Source organism: Sminthopsis crassicaudata, chromosome 2, assembly GCF_048593235.1.
Source record: "Sminthopsis crassicaudata isolate SCR6 chromosome 2, ASM4859323v1, whole genome shotgun sequence".
NCBI classification, from domain to species: domain Eukaryota; kingdom Metazoa; phylum Chordata; class Mammalia; order Dasyuromorphia; family Dasyuridae; genus Sminthopsis; species Sminthopsis crassicaudata.
Window position 1 is genome coordinate 215,752,712 of NC_133618.1, and position 22,467 is coordinate 215,775,178.

General features: G+C 35.7%; 1 protein-coding gene across 3 annotated transcripts in view; it reads left to right on the forward strand.

Moving 5' to 3' along the window:
• Positions 1–22,467, forward strand: part of CENPN (centromere protein N) — a 37,234-nt gene that overhangs the window by 2,727 nt on the left and 12,040 nt on the right. For all 3 annotated transcript variants that reach the window (XM_074288214.1, XM_074288213.1, XM_074288212.1), the window contains exons 2-7: positions 374–545; positions 968–1,013; positions 3,316–3,375; positions 5,287–5,363; positions 14,603–14,779; positions 16,171–16,272. In XM_074288214.1, coding sequence (XP_074144315.1) covers positions 375–545; positions 968–1,013; positions 3,316–3,375; positions 5,287–5,363; positions 14,603–14,779; positions 16,171–16,272 — 633 coding nt within the window. In that variant the 5' untranslated portion in view covers position 374. The remainder of the gene's footprint in view (positions 1–373; positions 546–967; positions 1,014–3,315; positions 3,376–5,286; positions 5,364–14,602; positions 14,780–16,170; positions 16,273–22,467) is intronic.

Here is a 22,467-nt window from a genome sequence, read left to right on the forward strand (position 1 = left end):
CTAGATATATCATTATACTTTATAGCAGATAGATTCTATTGGCCATGAAGATTGTCCATTAAGGAATAGCATATTTTCAGTCTGTATTGCTGGAAGAATTACACTCACTGATGAAGTCTCTTTAAATATTGAAGTATGTGTGTTTTATTCAGTTTTCATTATTTGTCTCAAAAGCACCTGAGCAAAATAAATGTGTTAATAATGTGATGGACTAGGGATTCTTTGAGTGAGAATTAGTTGTTTGGGAGTGAACCTCAAAGATCAGTTACAAAATAATTGTGGGTTAAAAATTTCTAAAATGTGTCATCCTTTTTTAAACCTATTATATTTTTTAATATGACACTTTTTTTTTTAAATTTTGAAATGTTTCAAGGATGGATGAGATTGTTTCAGAGTTTATTAGGAGGACAATCCTGAAAATCCCAGTTGCTGAAATATTGAAAATCCTGAAAATATGGAACTTTATCCCAGAAAGTCAGCTGAAGATCATAAACTTTCAAAAATTCAAGGAAGATGTCTGCCAGCAAGTGATTGAGCTTTGTAAGGTGATAATATTTCAAATTATTAGCACAGTGAAGACATGGAGATATAAATTGAATGGTGCACAAATGAATAAACAATTTAAAAATAATTTTCCTAGTGTTACCAGAAAATAATAAATATCACAATGAAATCTTCATATGTAACTTTTTTTTTTTGTTCTTGATGCTAACTTATTATAATAAGGACATAAATTACAATTATTTGTCCCTTAGTAGGGATATAAAAACAAGTTTTAAGTTTGGTGGGAGGGAGGTTAAAATATATAGGTATATTGGGAATAAGAGTATTGATGGAGAGAAAAGTTTTAGAAACTGCTTGGAGGGTAAATTAAATACTAGTAATTTAGTATGTTCAGTTCATGTCCTATGAATGAGAGAATCAATCTGACGCTATTTTCTCCAAATTCTCTACTTTTGTCTTTTAGAAGAATCATGCAAGTATGAAAGAAGCTGCGATTTTAGACATGATTTGTAAGTTGGACTACAGCAACTTGTGTTTTAAATCAATCCATTTGATATTTTTGTAGTTGCTCTTTTTTTTGCTGGGCAATTGGCCTTAAGTGAGTTGTCCAGGATCACACAGCTAGTAAGTGTTAAGTGTCTGCGGGTAATTTGAACTCAGGTCTTCCTGATTTCAGGGCTGCTGCTTGTGCCACCTAGCTCCCCCCCTTCCCCACTCGTTCCCCCCTTTTGATATTTCTTGACTTAATATTTAATCAGGATTTCAAAAGTATTTTCTTCAGTTAACTAGCATTCATGTCATGCTTCAAGGTTTGCAAAGTGCCTTACACATATCTCATTTTATTTTCTCAACAGCCCTCATTTTACAGATGAGGAAACTGAGGCAGACAGCAATTAAGACTTTGAGCTTGGGTGTTCCTGATTCCAGGTCCAGCATTCTTTCTGTGCCATCTAGATGCCTCTAGTTGGTAGTACCTACTTTCTGATTTTTAGTCAGTGCTTAGAGAGGAGTTAAGTGGTACAGTGGATAAAGTGTAAACTTTAAGCCAAGACATCCTACTTCATATACTTGCTTTCCCAAGAACTGGGCAAGTCACATAATCTTTCAAACTCAGCTTCCTCATCTATAAAATGGGGAAGGTAACAGCATATGCCTTAAGGGATTGTTGTGATTATCAAAGCAGATAATGTATGTAAAGTGCTTTGCAAACTTTAAATGTACTATATAAATGCTTAGTATTGTTACTTTTATTTTGGTAGACAAGACCTAGCTCAGACTAGGCTGCTATGTCAGATTTGACATTAAAACAATGAGACACTTGTAATTCATCTAACAGAAGTTTATTTACTCCCACTAGAGAAAGGACATTCAGAGCCATGAAAGGATATTCATTGGCGATAAAGCATTAATTCAGCTGGGCACCACTTGCTGATGCTAACTAATGGTTTAAAGCCTCACGAAGGGGCCATTGGCTTTTCTGCTCTGGTGTCCTAGAAGCTACATTAACAGCCCAAGTTGTATCCTTTAATACAATTAAGTCTTGGAAAAATTTTAATGACTTCTAAGGAAAAGCTAGCTTAACTTTCATGAGGTAGGACTTTAGGAAAGCTAATCTGTCCCATGTCTTATAGCAGGTCACTACTATCGCTTTATGTGGACTCTAAATCAGTGTTATCCCATCTACTTTCTAGCACATGAAAAGTGCTTTTTCTTCTTTGGGGAAAAAAAAACCTTAAACAACAAAAATTTGACTCTTCCACTTATGATCTAAACAAATATAATTGGGATGTATTGTTTTGCTTATTGCTACTTTTAAAAAATAGCTTATTGCTATTAAAATAGGTACTATTTGGCATATTTTGCTGTTTAAAAATTCCTCAAAATCTATGAAATATGAATTATACACTGAAAGTGAAAATTGCCATTATAGTAACATTTTGCATTTCAGCCCATCAGAAACAGGAACTAAGGAAATAAATGAAGTCTCTAAATAAACAGAATAGATATCACAGTGTCTTTGTCATAAAGTTCAGACATTGTATAAAAGAAGAATCATTAGGCAAATCAGTCTTGAGACCATTTACTCTTTATTGACAATTTTAAAAAATATGATGATCAAGTTTATTAGTTCATAATTATAAATTAAATGGGCTTTTTAGAAGCAGATATACTGACAACCACTTGTAGTACCTATTGGAAGAAGTCAGAAAAACTACAAAAAAAGATGAAATTTTAAAGAGCAAAACAAATTGGAATCTTTATTCCAAAAGTAAACCACCCTAACATAAAGGCTCATCTAAGCTTATCACTACTTTAATGTACAGTATAACATATTGAGCAATTAGGTGGTGAGTCAGAAAAAACTTCTATTTCCTTAACACTTTAAATTTGCTTTCCTTACAACAACATGAGAAAGAAGTCATCTCCATTTTACTCATAAAGAAGTTCAAGTTTGAAGAGGTCAAGTGACTTAACTAGGCACTTAACTTCATCAATATTTGAGTATAATCTTGAGCCGTAGGTCTTCTTACTCTAGTGAGAACTAGACTAGAAACTAGTGCTTTGAGATGTTTAAGAATAAACAAATATTTTGTCATAGGAAATAACTATTTGCTCAAAATAGTTTAAAATAATTTTTGCAGAGCTTATTTTTCAGGAAAGATGTTTTGTTATAACAAGTTACATATAACTTATTTTATGAATTAATCTTATTCTTCAAATTCTTTTTAGAAAAATAGAATACTTAAGACCTATTTTCTTCAAAGATTTATGATAGAATTAAAAGTTCTCTCCCTTTCCCTCTCTTTTCAGACCATCAAACTTGTCAGATCAAGAAAATTTGGATTGTTTATAAAATGACTAAACCCCCTGGTATGTAATCCTACAGTTCTAGAATGAACAATTGTCATTAATATGTCTGGCATTTAAAATTCAACTGCATGTTCTTCAGAACTATGTATTCTCAAAATTATCTAATCACCTTTTCTCTGTAGAAAGATAAATGAGTTTGAATACTAATATTTGTGTAATTTATTAGTTTTGCTTTTTGGACTAGCACAAAATAGTTATCTTGTGAATTCTTGACAAGAGGGGGACCAGAAAAGACAAGTAAAAAGGTAGATTATGTATCATTTGTGAGGTATAACAAAAAGTCTAGTTTTATTGGACCAAAAAAGTATGTGGAAGAGAGTAATATGTAATAAGGTTGGAAAGGTATGATGGTATCAGAAAAATTTATATTTAATTGTGAGGGTAAATAAGACCCACTGGAGTTTATTAGTATTTTATATTAATTACATGTAAAATAGTAAATAAAGTTTTTAACAATTGTTTTTAAAACTTTGATTTCTTGATTCTCTCTCTTCCTTCCTCATTAATCCCTCCCCTTCCACTGGGAAGGCAAGCAATTAAATATAGACTATACATGTGTAGTCATGCAAAACATTTCTATGGTAAGTTATGTTATGAAAGAAAATGTAGGACACCTTCCCCCTCCAAAAAAAATACTCAAGAAAAATAAAGTAAATAGAGTATACTTCAATTATATATTGACACCATCTTGAATCATTGTATTTCTGAAGTGGCTAAGTCATTCATAGCTAATAATCTTAACAATATTGCTGTTAATTTGTACACAATACATATCATTTTCCATAAGGTTGTGGAAGTCTTTAAGGTTTTTCTGAGAACATCCTGCTCATCATTTTTTAATAAAACAATAGTATTCCATTACATTCAAATTTCATAACTTTTTCAGCCATTCCCCAATTGATGGTCATCCACTAAATTTCCAATTCCTTGTCACCATAGAAAGCTGCTCATCATTTCATAAAACAATAATATTCCATCATAATCACAGTTTGTTCAACCATTCCCCCATTGATGGACATCTCTTTGATTTCCAATTCTTTGTCCCCAGGAAAGATCTGCTATAAATACACACACACACACACACACACACACACACACACACACACACACACACACACACACACACGTCCTTTTCCTTTTTGTGTTAGGTTTTTTTAAATCTCTTTTGGGATACAGATCTAGTCCCAGTCGAATTTTTTTGAATAAGGGGATGTGGTTCAGACCTGTGCTTTGTAAAAATCAATTATGGAAGCTGGATTGGGGTTGAGAGAGACTTGAGGCATAGACAAATTAGACTATTGAAATAGTTTAGTTGAGAAATAATGAAAGAACCAAATTAGAGAGGTGAATTGTGAGTGGAGAGAAGAGAGATGTATATGAGATTATGTAAAACATAATGTAGCAGTTGTTAAATGGCAAGAGGGAGAATGAATGGTATTACACTTGACAAAAAATAGGCAAGTTTGAGACAATGGAAAACTTGTTCTATTTTGGAGTTTGTGATGTCTGCAGGATCTTTATTTCAAAATGACCAATAGGTGGTTGTTAATATTCTATTAGAGATCAGAAGAGAAATACTACGTCTGAATATAGAGATCTGATAGTCATCTGTGTAGCAAATTCATGGAAGTTTTCACAAATGAACGAGTATAAAAGAAAAAAGAACTGGTAAAAGGCATGACATGGAAGGTGATTTTACAAAAGGAGACTGGAGAAAAAGTAAGAGGGAGATCCAAAGGTATTATTTTATAAAATCCTGAGAGGAGAGCATATCTTGAGAGACAATGTGACCCTCAATGTTAAATGCTGTCAAAAGAGGAGTTCAGAAGGGTGGATCTGTTATCCTACCCAATAATCATCCTGTTCTCACAGTTTGTGACTATTCCATTCTTTTCCTTGTCACATTGACAGATGAAGAGGTTGATCTTTCTGATATGGAAGAATTTAAAGATACTTTTAAGAAAGTTCTTCAGAGAGCCTTAAAAAATGTAAGTGATATTAATGAATATATTTGTTTCAATTGCAGGATATTTATATCTTATATTTTGTTCATTCTTTGTTATGAAGAATAATAATACATCTCAGTTGATGTTATATTGTTACCAAGAAAATGTCCTTAGTTTGAAAGTTTTCCTTATTCCATTCTATTTTCCACTTGTAATCCTTGCTGTGATTGTTTTACTCCTTCACAGCAAGCAGCTGATCAATTCACTAAATAAGCCTGATTTCTGCCAGTCACTTGCTTTTGACCTTGGGCAAATCATTTGGCTAATACTCTTGTTTTGATCTACATTCAGTTTCCATAGTTCTCTGTCAGGATGTGGATGGCACTTAAAAAAAAAAAGGGGGGGGTTGTTTTTTTTTTTTAATATATGCAAAGATAATTTTCAGCAATTTTGCAAAACCTTGTGTGTGAATGACACTTTCTTTCACAAGTTTGAATTACCTCATTGTTGAAAAGAGCCAAGTTCATCATAGTTGAGCATCACAATCTTGTTGCTGTGTACTGTGTTCTCTTTGTTCTGCACACTTCACTTAGCATCAATTCATGTAAGTTTTTTCCAGGCTTTTCTGAAATCAGTCTACTCATCATTTCTTATAGAATAATAATATTCCATTATTCATATTGGAATATTCATATTTCACATTCATGTACCATAATTATTCAGCCATCCCCAACTGATGAGCATCCATTCAATTTCCAATTCCTTAACACTACAAAAAGGGCTGCTACAAATATTTTTGCACATACAGCATCCTTTTTCCTCTTTTATGATCTCTTTGGGCATACAGACATTGCATGATCAAAGTGTGGGCACAGTTTTATAGCCCTTTGGACATAGTTCCAAATTGCTTTCCACAATGATTAGATCATTTCCCAGTTCCACCAACATTGTGTTATTAGTGTACCTGTTTTCCCAAATTTGCTCCAACATTCATCATTATCTTTTCCTGTCATTTTAACTAATCTGAAAAGTGTGAAGTGGTACCTTAGAGTAGTCTTAATTTACATTTCTCTAATCAACGGTAATTTAGAGCATTTTTTTCTTATGAGTAGAAATGGCTTTAATTTTTTCATTTGAAAATTGTCTGTTCATATCATTTTCTATTTACCAATTAAGAAATGTCTTGTAAGGTGCAGCTAGGTGGCGCAGGGGATAGAGCACCAGTCTTGAATTCAGGAGGACCTGAGTTCAAATCTGTCCTCAGACACTTAACACTTCCTAGCTGTGTGACCCTGGGCAAGTCACTTAACCCCAGCCTCAGGAAAAAGAAAAAAGAAATGTTTTGTATTATTAGAAATTTGAGTCGATTCTCTATTTTAGAACTGAGACCTTTCTTTATCTGAAGTATTGGATGTAAAATCCCCCCCCCCCCCAATTTCCTGCTTCCCTTCCAATCTTGACTGCACTGGTTTTGTTTGTGCAAAAAGTTTTTAATGTTATTAAAAATACCTATTTTGCATTTCCTAATAATTTCTATTTGTTTTTTTACCACAAATTCCTCCCTTCCCCCAGATCTGAGAGGTAAACTATCCATTGTTCTCCTAATTTGCTTATATTATCACCTTTAAATCATGAACCCATTTTGACCTTATCTAAGTATAGGGTGTTAGATGTTGGCCAATGCCTCATTTCTGCTGTACTGTTTTCCAGTTTTCCCAGCAGTTTTGTCTAGCTTATCCCAGAAGTTGGGATTTATTATTTTCTTTGGGTTTATTAAACACTAGATTACTATAGTTATTGACTATTGTATCTTGTGAATCTAATCTGTTCCATGATCCACTACTCTATTTCTTAGCCAATACCAAATGGTTTTTTCAATAAACACCATTAGGCAACTACCTTGTGCCAAGTTCTGTGTCAAACCCTGGGGCTTTAAAATGAGGCAAAATCTAGTTCCCATCTTCAAAGAGCTTATAATCTGATACTCTGTTCTCTGAGAATGTGAATTGAGAAACAAACAGGAAAAGGAGTCAGAAATAAAATAGGAACTGAGGTAGGAAGATATTTTTTCTGTTTAAGAGAATCATAAAATGTTAGAGCTGGGTAGGACTTGAGGATTCTTTAAACCCATTTATTTTACACATCAAAGAACTAAAAGATCTAGAGAATAGGAAATGGATTGTGCAAAGTCACTTAACAGATATGATTGATAAGATTTCAGGACAGTTGTTTTCAGGATAATTTCTTCCTCTTAGTGACCTCAGAATAAGAAGAAATGTACCATACCTTTTTAATCTAAATCTACATAAACCAGAGAAGATAAATACTAACATAGAAGGTAAAACCTTATTAGACAGTGGAGAACTGAACAACTTTCTCATCTGACACACCATCAAACCCTTCAGGACCCTAGTCATAGCCAGCAAAAAAAACCACACACACACAAAAAAACCAGTCTGATAGGCTGATACTCTATGGTCTCTTCTTCAGTTTGAATTTATCGCATCATATAAGTAGCAGAAAACATTGATTCTCTCCAGGCATGTGACAAAAAGAAGATACAAAAGAAAGGGTCTTTTGGTATATAAGTTGTTAGAAGAAAGGGGACTCAGAAATCTGATTGCAATACTTTTCCTAGAAGAGTTTACCTAAAACATATACATAATTGTGGCTTTAGACCTAATACAAAGACGTTTAATTCAAGGAGATTTAGAAAATATATTTTTCAGAGTAGTGGAAATGCGAAGGACCCAACAGTGTCAGGGAAGCTGGATGCGAAGTATTAGAAATAAAAGAGAAGGGCTAAGTAAGAAAGTAGACATAAATAAGCCTTGCTCCCAAGCAAATAAACCAAAAGTGAGATTATCATAAAGACTGAAGGAAAAGTGAACAAAATTGTTTTAAAAGCTACAACATAATACATATTATACCTTAAATGAAAGTGAACTAAAAATTTCTACTGAAAAACTAACCCCCCCCCCAAAAAAAAATCATGTAATAGCAAGAATTTTCAAAATGCTTTAAGAAGAGAAATAAGATTTTAAAAGGATGTAGTAAGATGGAAATTTGTTTGGAAATAAAAAGTCCCAACAAAGAAATAAGACAGAGGAATTAAGTTAAATCATATAACCAAGAATGTCTTCAAAGCACTAAAGGCTCTGAAAAAAAATGATTTCTAATAGCAGCTTGAGTAAACACCCATCCTGCAGGGACAGTGCTAAGTTCTGGCTTACAAAGAAAAGTAACAGGCAGTCTCTGTTCTCAAGGATCTCACAGTCTAATAGTGGAGAAAAGATAGTTGTAGACAAATAAGACAGATGGGGCATAAATTGGAAAAGTTCAACAAAGAGAAGAACTAAAGGAAATCATAATTAAAGGGAATCAGAAAATGTAGAAGGTGGAATTTTAACTGGGTTCCCAGGAAAGCCAGGAGACAGAAAGAAAGGAGAGAATGCTAGGCATGAGAAACAGCCAGAATCAAGAGATGGAGTGTCTCATCAGAGAAACCACAAGGAGCATACTGTCACTAGATCAAAGTACGTGGGACTTGGTGAGTGCATGTAAGAAATTGGGGTGGAGAAAGGTTAGTGAAAGTCTTTAAAAACCAGAGAAGATTTTATATGATCCTGGAAGTAAGGAGAGGAGTTAGACTTGCACTTAAAGAAAATCACTTTGGCAATTAAGAGGAAGAGACTTGTGGTAGGGAGAACAATCAGTAGACTTATTACAATGGGCCAGGCATGAGCTGATGGCTTACATCAGGGTTGAGGTACTATCAGAAGAGGAAAAAGGAGGTCTACATAAAAAACATCATGAAGAAAAATCAATAAGCCTCAGCAACAGATTGCTTATTGTAGAGGGTCACAGTCAGTGGGGGAACTATGGGTGAGGTATAAGATCTTTCAGGCAAAGGGAACCTGCTAACAGTGTCTGGTTTGGCTCCCCATCTGCCTTAAGGGCTTTTGGTCTTCCTGAGAAGTCAGGGGACAGTGACACCTTTGTTGAAATTGAAGCAGTGATACCAGCTGGAAGAGTGATACCAGGTGACAAACTATGTACAATAGCAAGTTGTTCATGTGGAACCATGTGTGCAGTATATACTTAGTGCATTCATATTAGGGTATGTAAAGGGGGCAGACCTTGGAATAAATAGACTCCATCCTCAGGAATCTTGCCTCATCACTCCTCCACCAAGACGGTTTTAACCACCCTGGTATGGGGGCTCTAGGAAGCAGGACACAACAGCTTATGGCGCAAAGTGAGAGTGAGAAGTTGTGAATTCTTTATTGGCCAAAGTGACCTAGAAGATAGGATGTGCAGAAATAAATTAAGGGTCATAAGTGTCATAGAAAATAATATTAAATTTAATAACCTGAAAACCTTACTGTGGGCCAAATTTTCTTTCACATCGTTTTTTTAACTAGAAAATATTCTAGAAGTTTTGTCAACAAAAGGCATATTAATAATTGATTCGTTCCAAAATTGCCTACAGAGAAAAATTTGAGTTTGAAACTATAGTCACATAGTGGTTAAATTTCTGAATGTCATAGAATATGAGCATAAAGAAAGGACCTCATAACACTGCACACCTCTCAGACTGGCTAAGATGATAGGAAAAGATAATGGTGAATGTTGGAGGGGATGTGGGAAAACTGGGATACTGGTACGTTGTTGGTGGAACTGTGAATGAATCCAGCCATTCTGGAGAGCAATTTGGAACTATGCCCAAAGAACTGTCAAACTGCATACCTTTTGATCCAGTCGTGTTACTACTGGGATTATATTCCCAAAGAGATATTAAAGGAGGGAAAGGGACCCAAAAATGCAAAAAATGTTTGTGGCAACCCTTTTTATAATGGCTAGAAACTGAAAACTGAGTGGATGCCCATCAGTTGGAGGATGGCGGAATAAATTGTGATATATGAATATTATGAAATACTATTGTTCTGTAAGAAATGATCAGCAGGATTATTTCAGAGAGGCCTGGAGAGACTTACATGAACTCATGCTAAGTGAAAGGGCAGAACCATTATACATGGCAACAAATAAGACTATATGATGATCAATTCTGATGGACATGACTCTCTTCAATGATGAGATGATTCAAACCAGTTCCAATTGTTCACTGATGAAGAGAGCCATCTTCTCCCAGAGATAGGACTGCGGGAACTAAATGTGAGCCACAACATAGTATTTTTACTTTTTTTGTTGTTTCCTTGCATTGTTTCCTTTCTCATTTTTTTCCTTTTTGATCTCATTTTTGTGCAGCAAGATAATTATGGAAATATGTATAGAAGAATTGCATATGTTTAACATATTGAATTACTTGCTGTCTAGGGAAGAAGATGGGGGAAGGGAAGGAAACAAGTTTTGCAAGGGTGAATGTTAAAAATTATCCATGCATGTTTTGAAAATAAGAAGCTTTAATTAAAAAAAAAAAAAAAAAGAAAGACCTTAATAACCAACTACCCAATCTCTCCCAGCGAACAATTCTCACGGGTTTAAGTGTGAAACTACATTTAGCTATTGTTGGGCTTTTGCAGATTGCCTGTTACTATGAACTCCTTTTTTTTAATATCCACCGTCCAAGAAAACACTTTTTTCCTCCCTACCTTTACCCTAACAGCAGCTAAGTATCATAGTGCATAGAGTGCTGTGGCTGGAATCAAAAAGATTCATCTTCCTAAGTTCAAATTTAGTCTCAGACACTTTAGCAGCTGTGTAACCCTAGACAAGTATTGTGTAACCCAATACAGTTACCTCATTTGTAAAATGAACTGAAAAAGGAAATGGCAAACCATTCTAGTATCTTTGCCAAGAAAGCCCCAAATGGGATCACAGAGAGTTACTGAATAACATCATCATCATCATCAGTAAGCAGCTTGAGAGACATTGCCCAGTATCACAAAACTTAGGAAATGTCTGAGGGAGGATTTGAATTCTACTTTTCCTGATTGCACTTTTAGTATTTTATCTGCCATGCCACCTAGTGACCATGTATATTGTTTCTATAAAATTAGTAATTCTTTCTTTTAATATTATTTGCAAAGCATCTGAATAGGTAGTTTTTCCAACATTGACCCTTGCAAAACCTTTTGTTCTAAATTTTCTCCTCCTTCCCCCCACTTCTTCCCCTAGCTGGCAGATAGTCCAATATATGCTAAATATGTTGAAATTCATGTGTTAGCAAAGGCTGCCTTGCAATTCCTTCAGATATTATGATTCACAGCTGTGGAGGCTCTCGGAGAATTGACCTACCCCTTAATGTAAATCCAATATTTGCATACATATTTATACAGTTATCTTGCTGCACAAGAAAAATCAGATCAAGAAGGAAGGAAAAGAAAAACTGAGAAAGAAAACAAAATACAAACAAATAACAGCAGAGTGAGTGAGAATGCTATGTTATGTTCTATACTCTGTTCCCACAGTTCTTTCTCTGGGTGTAGCTGGCTCTCTTCATCACTGCACAAGTGGAACTGTTCTGAATCCTCTCATTGTTGAAGAGAGCCCTGTCCATCAGAATTGATCATCATATAGTCTTGTTGTTGCCGTGTACAATGATCTCCTGGATCTGCTCATTTCACTTAGCATCAGTTCATGTGGGCTTCTCCAAGACTCTTTGAAATCATCCTGGGGATCATTTCTTACAGAACAATAATATAAAATTAGTAATTCTAAAGGTCCAAAAATGACTTAAATATAGTTAGAGGTAGTATTTTCAAATACTAAGCAGAACCCTTACAAAGTCAGATTGGGGCTTAATTATTGAATTACTAAAAGACCTCATTAAAAAGTCATTTATTTGCTCCTAAAATAATATGATTTATATTTCAGACAACTGAGCAATGGGAGATGGCAGAGTGGGTTGTCCCTGAAGTCTGTAGAGCTGAGTTCTACATCCCAACCTTGATGGTCATACAGGGAGTAGATAGGTTTAGGCAATTCAAGTTTAATAGGAATTTATTTAGAATTCACTGTGAACAAGGCAGTGATGATAAAAGGACAGAAATGAAAAATAATCCCAGCTTTCCAGAAGCTTATATTGTACTGGGGGATAGGCGCATACAAGTAGGTAATCATATAATTTGAGAAAGAAGAGATCTTTAATAACTCTGGATCTGGAAAGACTTTCCAGAGGGATTGCCATAAAAATTGAATGTTACATGAAGGTAGGGATTCTTTAAGATGGAAAGGCATTTTGGGTGTTGATGACAGCTTGTAAAAGAGCATAAATGTCAGGAATATATAATGTCTTCAGGGAATAGCAATTAAACCAGTTTTGTTTAAAGGTAACGTGATGTGAAATCTGGGATTTAATTTTCTCAACTGAAAAAGGACAAAGTTGGACTAGCTTTTCATGTGTATCTGACCTCCTATATCTTAGTGAAGCCCCAAAGTTTATTGTGGGCACTCTTCTTCTTATCTGTATTGTCTCAGATGATCTCATAGACTCTTTTGTGTTCACCTCTCACTTTAAAGAGATGACTCCCAAATCTTAATGCTTTAGCATCCCTCTTGTCATCCTGGTCCATAACCTCTCATTTGTCTAGCTCTCAGAAGAACTGTCAGATTATCACTACCATTCTCTAAGTCTAAGCACGTAATCACATGAGGCTACAGAGTCTATAATGACTCCAGTAATCATGTTTTCTTAACTTCCCTGTCAAAACATTTTTCCCTGACAACGAACCACTTATATGTGTTATATTCCTATTTTATTATATAAGTTGCTTAGAGGTAGGGGCTGTCTTGCTTGCTTGTATTTATCTCCTCAGCACTTAACATTGGCGTCTGATGATCTAGTAAGTTTCCAAGTCTTGTCCTCAACACCTTTCAAACTTGTCTCTTTCTCTTTATTCATACCACAATCATTCTAATCTAAGCTCTTATTACCTCTCTCTTAGACTCCTGAAACATCCTTTTAATTGGTCTCCCTTGCATCCAGATACATTTTGCTTTTAATTTTCCATGTGTTTGCCAAATAGATATTTCTCATGTATAAGTTTGACTGTATAATTGCCTTGTTCAAGAAGCTTCAATGGCTTCTCACTGACCTTAAACCAGTGTGTTTGGCATTTAAAGTCCTTCATAGTATGGTTCCACCTTATATTTCTAGGTTTATTACATATTATTCCCCATCATACGTGTCACATTTCAGCCAAACTGTATTAGACATGACATATTTTCTGTCTCAGTCCATTTTTGCACACTATCCCCTGTGTGTGGAATGCTCTCTTTCTCCTCATCTCTTCCTCTTGCAACCCCTACTTCTCTTCAAGGCTTATATTATGAGTGCCACTTCATTCTAAGATTTTGGCTGTTTCTCTCCAAGTTGTTGTGCCCCTGCCTTCATTAGTTTGTATATCTCGTATGTCCTTCTCTGGGACCTGCTTTGTCTCCCTAGAAAAATTAAAGTCCTTGAGGGAAAAGCCTCTCATACCTTTATATTTGTATCCCTAGATCCTGACATTTAGTAGGTATTTAATATTTATTGTTTGATTAATTGATTTCAAAGATCCTTTCTTTCTCTTAAATTCATGATCATGAAGAAAAAGTCTATTCTGGTGCCCTGTATGTATATGTTAGCTGGGTTATTTTCCTTGTTAAGGACTTTAATAGACCACAGATTGTTAATTCAGATTAAGGGGCAGAATAGGGGGTGGCAGAGGGAAGTCTATGGATAGATTTCAAGGAATTCTTGAACTTGAATGGGAAAAAGAATTACATTTTTCAACTATGATTTTTAAAAAATTCTTTGAAGGAATCCATAAGTTTTACTAAAGGGACCATTAGAGAAGCTAGGTGCCTCAGTAGGTATAATTGTGGGCTTTGAGTCAGGAAGATCTGGCTTTAAATCCAGCCTCAGACACTTACTGTTTGATCTTGGGCAAATCTTTATATGTTTTTCTGTAAAATGGAATTAAGCACTTATCCCACAGAGTTGTTGTAAAAGATCAAATGATAAAATATCTGTAAAGCCCTTAACATAGTTCCTGGAACATAGTGGGCACTTAACACATGCTTATTTCTTTTCTTTCCCCCATTACACAAAAGATTAAGAACATCCCTATTCTAACTAAATATATGAAAAGAATTGTCTATTGTTACCATCATCTTGTTTCCAAAGATTCTCTAAACACTTTGGAATGACTATGGTAGTCAAGATGATGTCCTTGTGGAAAAAAAAGGAGAAAATAAAACTGAATTTTAGTGTTTTCAGATGCTACTGTAATCAATTGAATTATGTTTAATAAAGCAGTTTTATTTTTGTTTAATAGGTACATATCAGCTTCAGAGACAGTGAGGATAATGCAGTATGGATTCGAATTGCCTGGGGAACACCTTACATGAAACCAAACCAATACAAAACTACTTATGTGGTGTATTATTCTCAAACTCCTTTTGTCTTCATCTCTCACTGCCGTGTTAAGAAGTACATTCCAGAGCTCTGGCAGGTAGGGACTGTTGTGACAACCTAAAGATCTGCATCATCCTTCCTTAAAAATATATGATACCAACTGGCATGTGACTAGAACAACCAATAATACTTCTTCACTATGAACAAGTGATAATTGGGCATAATCACTGTTTAGCCCCTGTTTTGTCCCCCAGAAGTCGCTCCAGGTCTGACTATACCAGATTGCCTTGTCAGCAGCTGCTTCCCAGCATTTGTGCTCTACCATTTCAAGTTACATTTTGGTGAGCTTGTCTAAGTTTACTGCATTGTGATCATAAGCACTAAAATCTCTCTTCAGATTTTTTTTTCCCCCCTGAGGCTGGGGTTAAGTGACTTGCCCAGGGTCACACAGCTAGGAAGTGTCTGAGACCAGATTTGAACTTGGGTCCTCCTGAATTCAGGGCTGGTGCTCTATCTACTGTGCCACCTAGTTGCCCCCTCTCTTCAGATTTTTAACTAGAAATATACAGTTCAAGTTTTAAAATCTCTTGTTTTGTACATCCCTTTGCAGGACAATATTTTAGCAAGGATCACAATTATTGTTGAATTCACTTCACTACATGATCTCATTGATTCTTGCCACTTAAGTGTTAATTATTTCCTGATTTTTTTTTTTTTTTGCCACTGGACTCAGCTCTGGGGGAGAAAGTGAAGTTTGCATAGCCCACCCTCACTTAAATGCCACTCATTTCCATGCCATAGCATCAACTCTGATATTATGGTCTTCTTCAAGAATGAAAAACAAACATCAATTTTTAATTTTTAAACATAATTTTATCCTCAAATTGGGGGTGAGAGTATTGTAGGTGGGAAACTATTTCATTTAGCATAAAACAAATTACTATTGCAAGTGTTAAGACATGTTCCAGTTCAGACAGTTGATGTCCTACAATAGTTTTTATTAACTGTTTTTGTATATTAACCTTTCAATCAATGGTTTACAGGTCTATAATGTTTTAAAATTTATAAAATGCTTTTCCTACCAAAAAACCCTATGATGTCGGTAGTGTAAATATCATTATTTATAGAGGATGAAAGAACTGCTCAAAAAGTTTAGGTTACTTGCCCATGGTGGCATAACCAGTAATCATTAGGGTTCCTTTTCTAGTATGCCAAATTATGTCCCTTTCTTCTTTTCTCTCTTACCATATTCTACCCAGTTTTAAAAAAATATGTATGGAACACTATACATATTCTATAGATTTTAGGCAAATTATATATCTATCGTTACAGGAATCATTTAGAAGCCATGCATTTTAGGTTTACATTTGTCTTAAAGTTTTCCATTTTTTAGTGGAAAATATTATTTAAAGTCTTTCATATCTGCTTTTGTAAATGTAAGCACAGTGGGTCAACAATCATAATAGTTTTGTTCTTTTTCATCTCAAGGCCCTGCTGACTGCTGGCAATTACCATAAGATCAGACAAATGGAACTCCGAAGTCTATATCTGGATTCTCTTAAGTCTATTGTTTTTAAACAGTATAATCAGGTGAGCCATTCAGTATATCTCTTCAAAGTTAAGTCTTGCTTCAGACCTGATTAAAAATAATTGAACAGATGGGAGAATTCACCTTTTCCAAGAGCAGATTACACCGTATGTTCTTCTATATTAATTATATTCTTTATACACATCATTAGGTCCAAATTCTACTGCTGTGTTCTTAAATTAGGTTACTTGGTGATATATTTTAGAAATTTTTTTATTACTTCAAAATTACTTAACTGGATTTTGTTCCCATTTAATTATGGGGGAAGGAAAATCTGTCATAAATTAACTGTTATTTTTTATTTATCTTTTTATGTCAAATATGTCAGTAAGTCTGTTTTGTTTAATCTTTGAATTCTTGGATGTGTGGCAAGACTGCACAAGGTTTTTGCACACAATAAGCATTTAATAGATTCTTGTTAAAAGTCTTTTTTTAATTTGTAGGGAGTAAAAAGGCTCATAAGATTTATATCTTGAAGAAACCTTAGTGATTTAGTAAATGCAGAAACTTAGACTTGTCTAGGTAAAATAATTTGCCAGAAATCACAAAAATAGTAGCAGAACTGTAATTTGAACCCAGCTTGTGTAAATCCATATCCAGTGTTATTTCCATGATATTAAAAGCATCTATCTTGAAACCAACATTTCATCCACAGAAACCAGCATTAGAGTATTAAAAATGTGATTTTTTTTTTTCACTCAAAAAAGATCTTTAAAAAAATTTTTTTTAAGATTGTAGAAAGATGGTCATAAAACAGAGGGCTAGGATAAAAAGGATCCTATAATCTTAGAAAAAGAGGATTTCTTAAAGCCCCCTGATAGGGGGTGTGTGAAGGGAGACACTATTAAGAGAGAGAATCACCAATAAACTCCCTCATCTAACCTATGAGTCCTCAGAGTTCCTAGAATAAACTGCTACAGATGAAGAACAAAAAAGGCAGAGATTCTTGGAGTTTAGTTCTCACGTTGTTTGTTTGAGCTTCTAAGCATCTAGTTTAAGCCTTCCCCTAAGCCCCTGCCTGGCTGCTTGAGCCTAGTTCAGATGCCTTGAGGGCTTCTTGGGAGAATCTAGCACATTATTCTGAACTGTTAAATAAACAGAACCTGAGGCCAGCTCAGTCTTAATAGGTCCCAGAAGACAGCTTTTAGGGTTTTCTAGACAAGATCCAACATAGCACCTATGTCTCAGCCAAGCTGTGATAAACAGAAAGGCCTTGCAAGATCCAGACTCTACAACTACAACTACTGAAGCCTGTAGTGGGAAACCAGGAGAGGAGTATACCTCTGAGCTTAGCAGCAAAGCAACCTCAGGCAAAGCCTACAGTAGATAGACCCCCCCCCAAAACCCTGTAACCAAAGGGTCTGTCCCCAACTCCCTAGGTAGTGCCCAGCACTCAAATAGCCCCAGAGTCCTTTGTAGGACCCCTAATCTGACCCACTGTACTTAGAACCAGATAGTAGGTTGAACCACAGTCAGTGTCCCAGGGTCCTTTACCCCCCACTTAATAAGCAATCCCAAGGAAACCTGAACACCATGAGAAATGCCTTGGTTTAAAAGATACATATGAAGTTGACTCCAAAGAGAATAACAGTAAGTCCAGGTAAAGTCTCAGAAAAAAAAAAAGTTCTGGCCATAAGGAATTTAGCAGTTGACACACGGACACACACACACACACACACACACACACACACACACACACACACACATATACACCACAAAACAAAACAACTAGGGAGGAAAGTATGTCAAAGAGAGCTTGATCTTTGGAATAGAAACCACTCAAACATTCAATGCCTTGAAAATTAGAGTAGGCCAATCAGAAAACAATGATTCAATAATAAGTAATCAAAATAAGACCAAAAGAATGGATAAATGAGGCATTTATTAAGCACTTACTATATGCAAAACTGGAGATTCAAACAGAAAAGTAAGACAGTCCTTACTCTCAAGGATTTCACATTCAGATTCTCTTGCAAACAACCATAAAGGGAGTTTAGTTACTAAGGAGTCATATTAAAGATTACTTAAGAATTAGCAGCTGCCTTTTGAAGAAGAGGAGAGCCTGGAATAAGTTATATCAAAAAACAAGAGATAAAAAATAACTAAAAATAACCTTGCACGTATCTCTTAAATCTCACTTTCATCTGAACAGGATAAAAAAATATTGAATACAGTTATAGACACACTTTTGGGTATAGAAATACATTACTCAAAAGACAAATAGAAAAGAACAAAGAAAGAGTAGAAAAGGATTTAAGGAAAATAGAATTGTTAGTGGAATAATCATAATAAAAAATGAACTCAAAAGTTGGAGGGAGAAATGTGAAGTTCAAAAGAAAAGGAAAAATTGGTAATAACTTGAAATTCTAATGGGGTAAATACAAGCCTACAACCAAAAAGAAACAGGATGTTTCATTTTAATATTGGTGAGGTTTAGGTTTTGGGGTTTCCTTTAATTGGGAACCAAATGGAAAGGGAGGTTTATTATAGGGATTGGGAAGTAAGGTTAGAAATCCTGATAGAAAGGCATAAAACCTCATTAGGGAAATAGGTGAGGGTAAAGAAGAGGGTAATATTGGAAGATAATATTCCAGCGGCCAGAGGTTTCCTTGGCATAGCATGGCATGTTTAGAACCTCTATAAGGAGAGGATTTTAGATTGGCTCTTTTATAATGGAAGCTTTGGCTACAAGCTGAAGGGGGCTAGTGGGTGGTGTCCCAAATTGGGCTCATCTACTAGCTGGGTTTCAGCTTAAGCTGGAATTTGAATAGAATGAGTTTCCTTAATTGAATAGGGTTGGAATTCTAGGTAACAGAATGAAATTATTTGTCTTATTTCCCTGAGTAGGGGGTCTCTCACTGAAGCAGAGTTGAAGGAGATTTTCTCCTTCAAGGATTTTTAGTTTTGGGGGTCCCTTCATTATCACAAATGTTAGGCAGATTCCTTTTTAACTGACACATTCTTCTGTGTAAAAGAGGTTTGATGGGAATAAAGAGGGAAAATTTCAAGAGAAAGGGATAGAGAGAAATAGCACAATGGAATGAATTCACCTACAAAATAGAAAAGAATAGGAAAAAATGAAAATAGCAAAACTTAACAATATGTTGCTTGCAAGAGACACAATAAATACATAGTTAAAATCATTTATGCTTTAGCTGAACTAAAAATCAAAACAATTTCAAATAAGGCTACAGTAATAAAATAAAAAAGATAAGCAAGGAAATTATATTATGGCTAAAAGTCCTATAATATAAATAAGGTACTAATGTCACTACTTAATATATATGAACCTAATAATAAAACATCTAAATACTTAAGGAAAAATGAATCATATTTGAAGGAAAAGTGGCTAGTAAAGCTGTAATGTAATAGGAACTTATTTACCCCTTTCAGATTCTAGACATTTAACCAAAAGCTAAATAAGAATGAAATTATGTCTAAATAGAACTTAAGAAAAATTTATAAAGATAAATATTTCTGAATACTATTGAATGGAAATAAGAAACTTATATTCAACTCAGATGTATATGGTATTGATAGGGGTTGAGATTCCTTGTAATATTTTTCTGATTCCCCAACCCCCCACAGTTTCTTTCATACAAAGCAATAGTCAAACATTTTAGCAAGTCCCCCAGTTTTAACGAGTCTTAAAAAAAAAAAAAAAGAGATCAATTAATTTAAAGACGGGCCTATCTCAAAGAACCTTTTGCCAAAGCCAAGCCTCTCTTCAGAAGGTGGGTGTGGAGAAATCCCACGTGGCCCCTCCCTACTCTGTTAGAAGAGGAAAGGGGAGGGGAAGGCAGCTAGCATTTAGGTGCTAGCAGAGCAGTGGATGAGTGGAAGATCCTACCCCACCCCCATCCTTTAATGAGTAGGGTGTGGGGGAAAAGTCAGACATTAATTGGAGATATTCAAGTTAAGGCAAGAGCCAGTTTAAGGAAACTGAGTCAGTAAAAGAAAACTGTCAGAACAGAGAAAGATTCTAGAGAGGCGCCAAATTAAAAGTGGCTAAGGAGTGTTTTTAAATAGTTTCAATCTCTTTAATTCACACCTGCCTGCCTGCAGTCAGGAGATGAAAGAGAAAAAAAAAAAAAAGAAAAGAAATTATTCTCACTCTCTTAATTAATTTGCCTTGATTTGGAATTTTATTCCCCAGCCATCATCCTAAAGGTTTCTTTTTTTTTTTTTTTCAGTCTGGCCAGGACTGGGCTTAGAAATCTTTAATTGTTGGCAGTGGGCATAGAATGCCAATCGAGAGAAAAAAATAGGAGAGTCCGCTAGGAGCTAAAAGTCTTGTACTGAGAGAAAAATCAGTTCTCACCTGCAAGATTACGGAGACCTAGAGGCTGAGCAGTTTAAATTCTCTGTCTAGGCTTTTTCTGTCCCAGAGCAGGTAGGTATGCCCTGAGGCTTCATGGAAAAACCTCTTAGTGAAAGGTTGCTACAGTGAAAAGCTGGGAGGAGAAACTGTTCTAATGTAGGATGACTAAATCAGGAAACTGAGTCCCATTTTAAAATGTATGGGACAAGCTAATTCTCTGAAAGGGCTGAAAGCCTTGGCTCCTTTAAGAGCCAGGTAAAAGCTATGGGAAGGGTGTTCAGAGTTGCGGCAAAGTACCTTTTTAAAAGTCAGTAGGAAACTTCTAGAGATCTTGAAAAGATTGAGTCCAATCTCCCCGCTGTTCCCCAAGAAGGGGACAGGATGGAAGCATTTAAATGGCGGGTTGCCAAGCCACTTGGGAGAGGTTGGAAAAGAGAGAGGATGGGGGAAGGGAGAGATGTTATCTTACCCAGTGCTTCTCCTGTGGCAAAGGTAAAGGCTCACGTGGTCAGGTAGAAACACATCTCCAAGTTCACCTCCTCGTGGCTACAGCCTGACCACTACAGTGGAGTGTGAGAGGGGCTCAAACACAGATTCTACCCTAGAAGAGATCAAGGAGACTGCTGGCCTGGGACCCAAGAGGGATGGGATCCTCAGAATGGCCACATGGTGGGGGAGCGGTAAAGAAAAGACACTTTCTCCCTTGTGTTTCAGAGTTCTGGCCTGAGGGCAGGCTTTTCTGTGGAGATAAAGGGATTAGAAATGCCTTGGTAGAGAAGGTCTTTTGTCCTGGAAGTAGCTTTCTCCAAACCTAGCTTCCAGGCAGAGGTGTGTCTAGAGAGGTAAAAGCTTTTAGTTTTCCAAATTCTTGCAGCCTTTCTCTTATTATCTCTAGAGTTGGAGAGTAAGACAAAAGGAGGCCTTTTTCCTGAAATGCAAGTAGTCTCCATAGGAGACTTTTGCTTGCAGCCCAAACTTGGTCTGCTTGCCCACTATGTTTTAGAGATAGGGGGGGAAAAAAAAAGAGAGAGATAGTGAGATGAGGGTAGGAACACAGATATTCTTCCCGGAAGCTGCGCGAACTGCTAAGAACGGAAGATTGGTTCTGAGAGACCTGAAAATGTTAAGGTTAGTTTTCAGGCTAACAATTTTCGGGGTCCTTGTACACGGCCACCAAATGATGAGAGAAAGGAAAGGGGGAACCTCGTTGGTCGGCGCAAAGATCCCATGAGGCGCAGTGCCCCCTGTAAATGAATTTACAGGCCGGAAAACCTAGATTGATAAATAAAAGGTTTATTGTAGGAATTTGGAAGTAAAGTTTAGTCAGAAAAACGCCAGGGCCAAAGGTGGTCACTGGGGGGGGCAGGTATATGGCCAGAAGGATGCCATGTTTGGGGGAAAGGGCTCCTGCAAAGAGAGAACTCCAGCTTGACTCTTTTATACCTAAAAGGAGTTTGTGGGCAGTGCCCTAAGTTCTGGTGGGCTTTTCAGATAAGGAAGAAACTGTGGGGGGTTGGGGAATCAGAAAGGAAATCTTAAAGGGATCTCAACCCCTATCAGTATCTTTACAAAAATTTACTACATGTTGGAAAATAAATATTTCACTTTAAAAAATGTAGGAAAGTATAATAATATTAAACACATTATTTACAGATTTTGTTGTTTAGTCATCTTTCAGTCATGTCAAACTCTTTTGACATTATTTGGGCTTTCCAGACAAAGATACTGGAGTGGTTTTGCCATTTTCCCTCTCCAGCATTTACTAAATACAGTGTAATGAAAATTATCTTCAATAAAGGTCCCTTAAAGATCTTAAAGGTAATTAGAGATTAAATAAAATGATTTTAAAGAATTAGTGGGTCAAGAATAAATCACA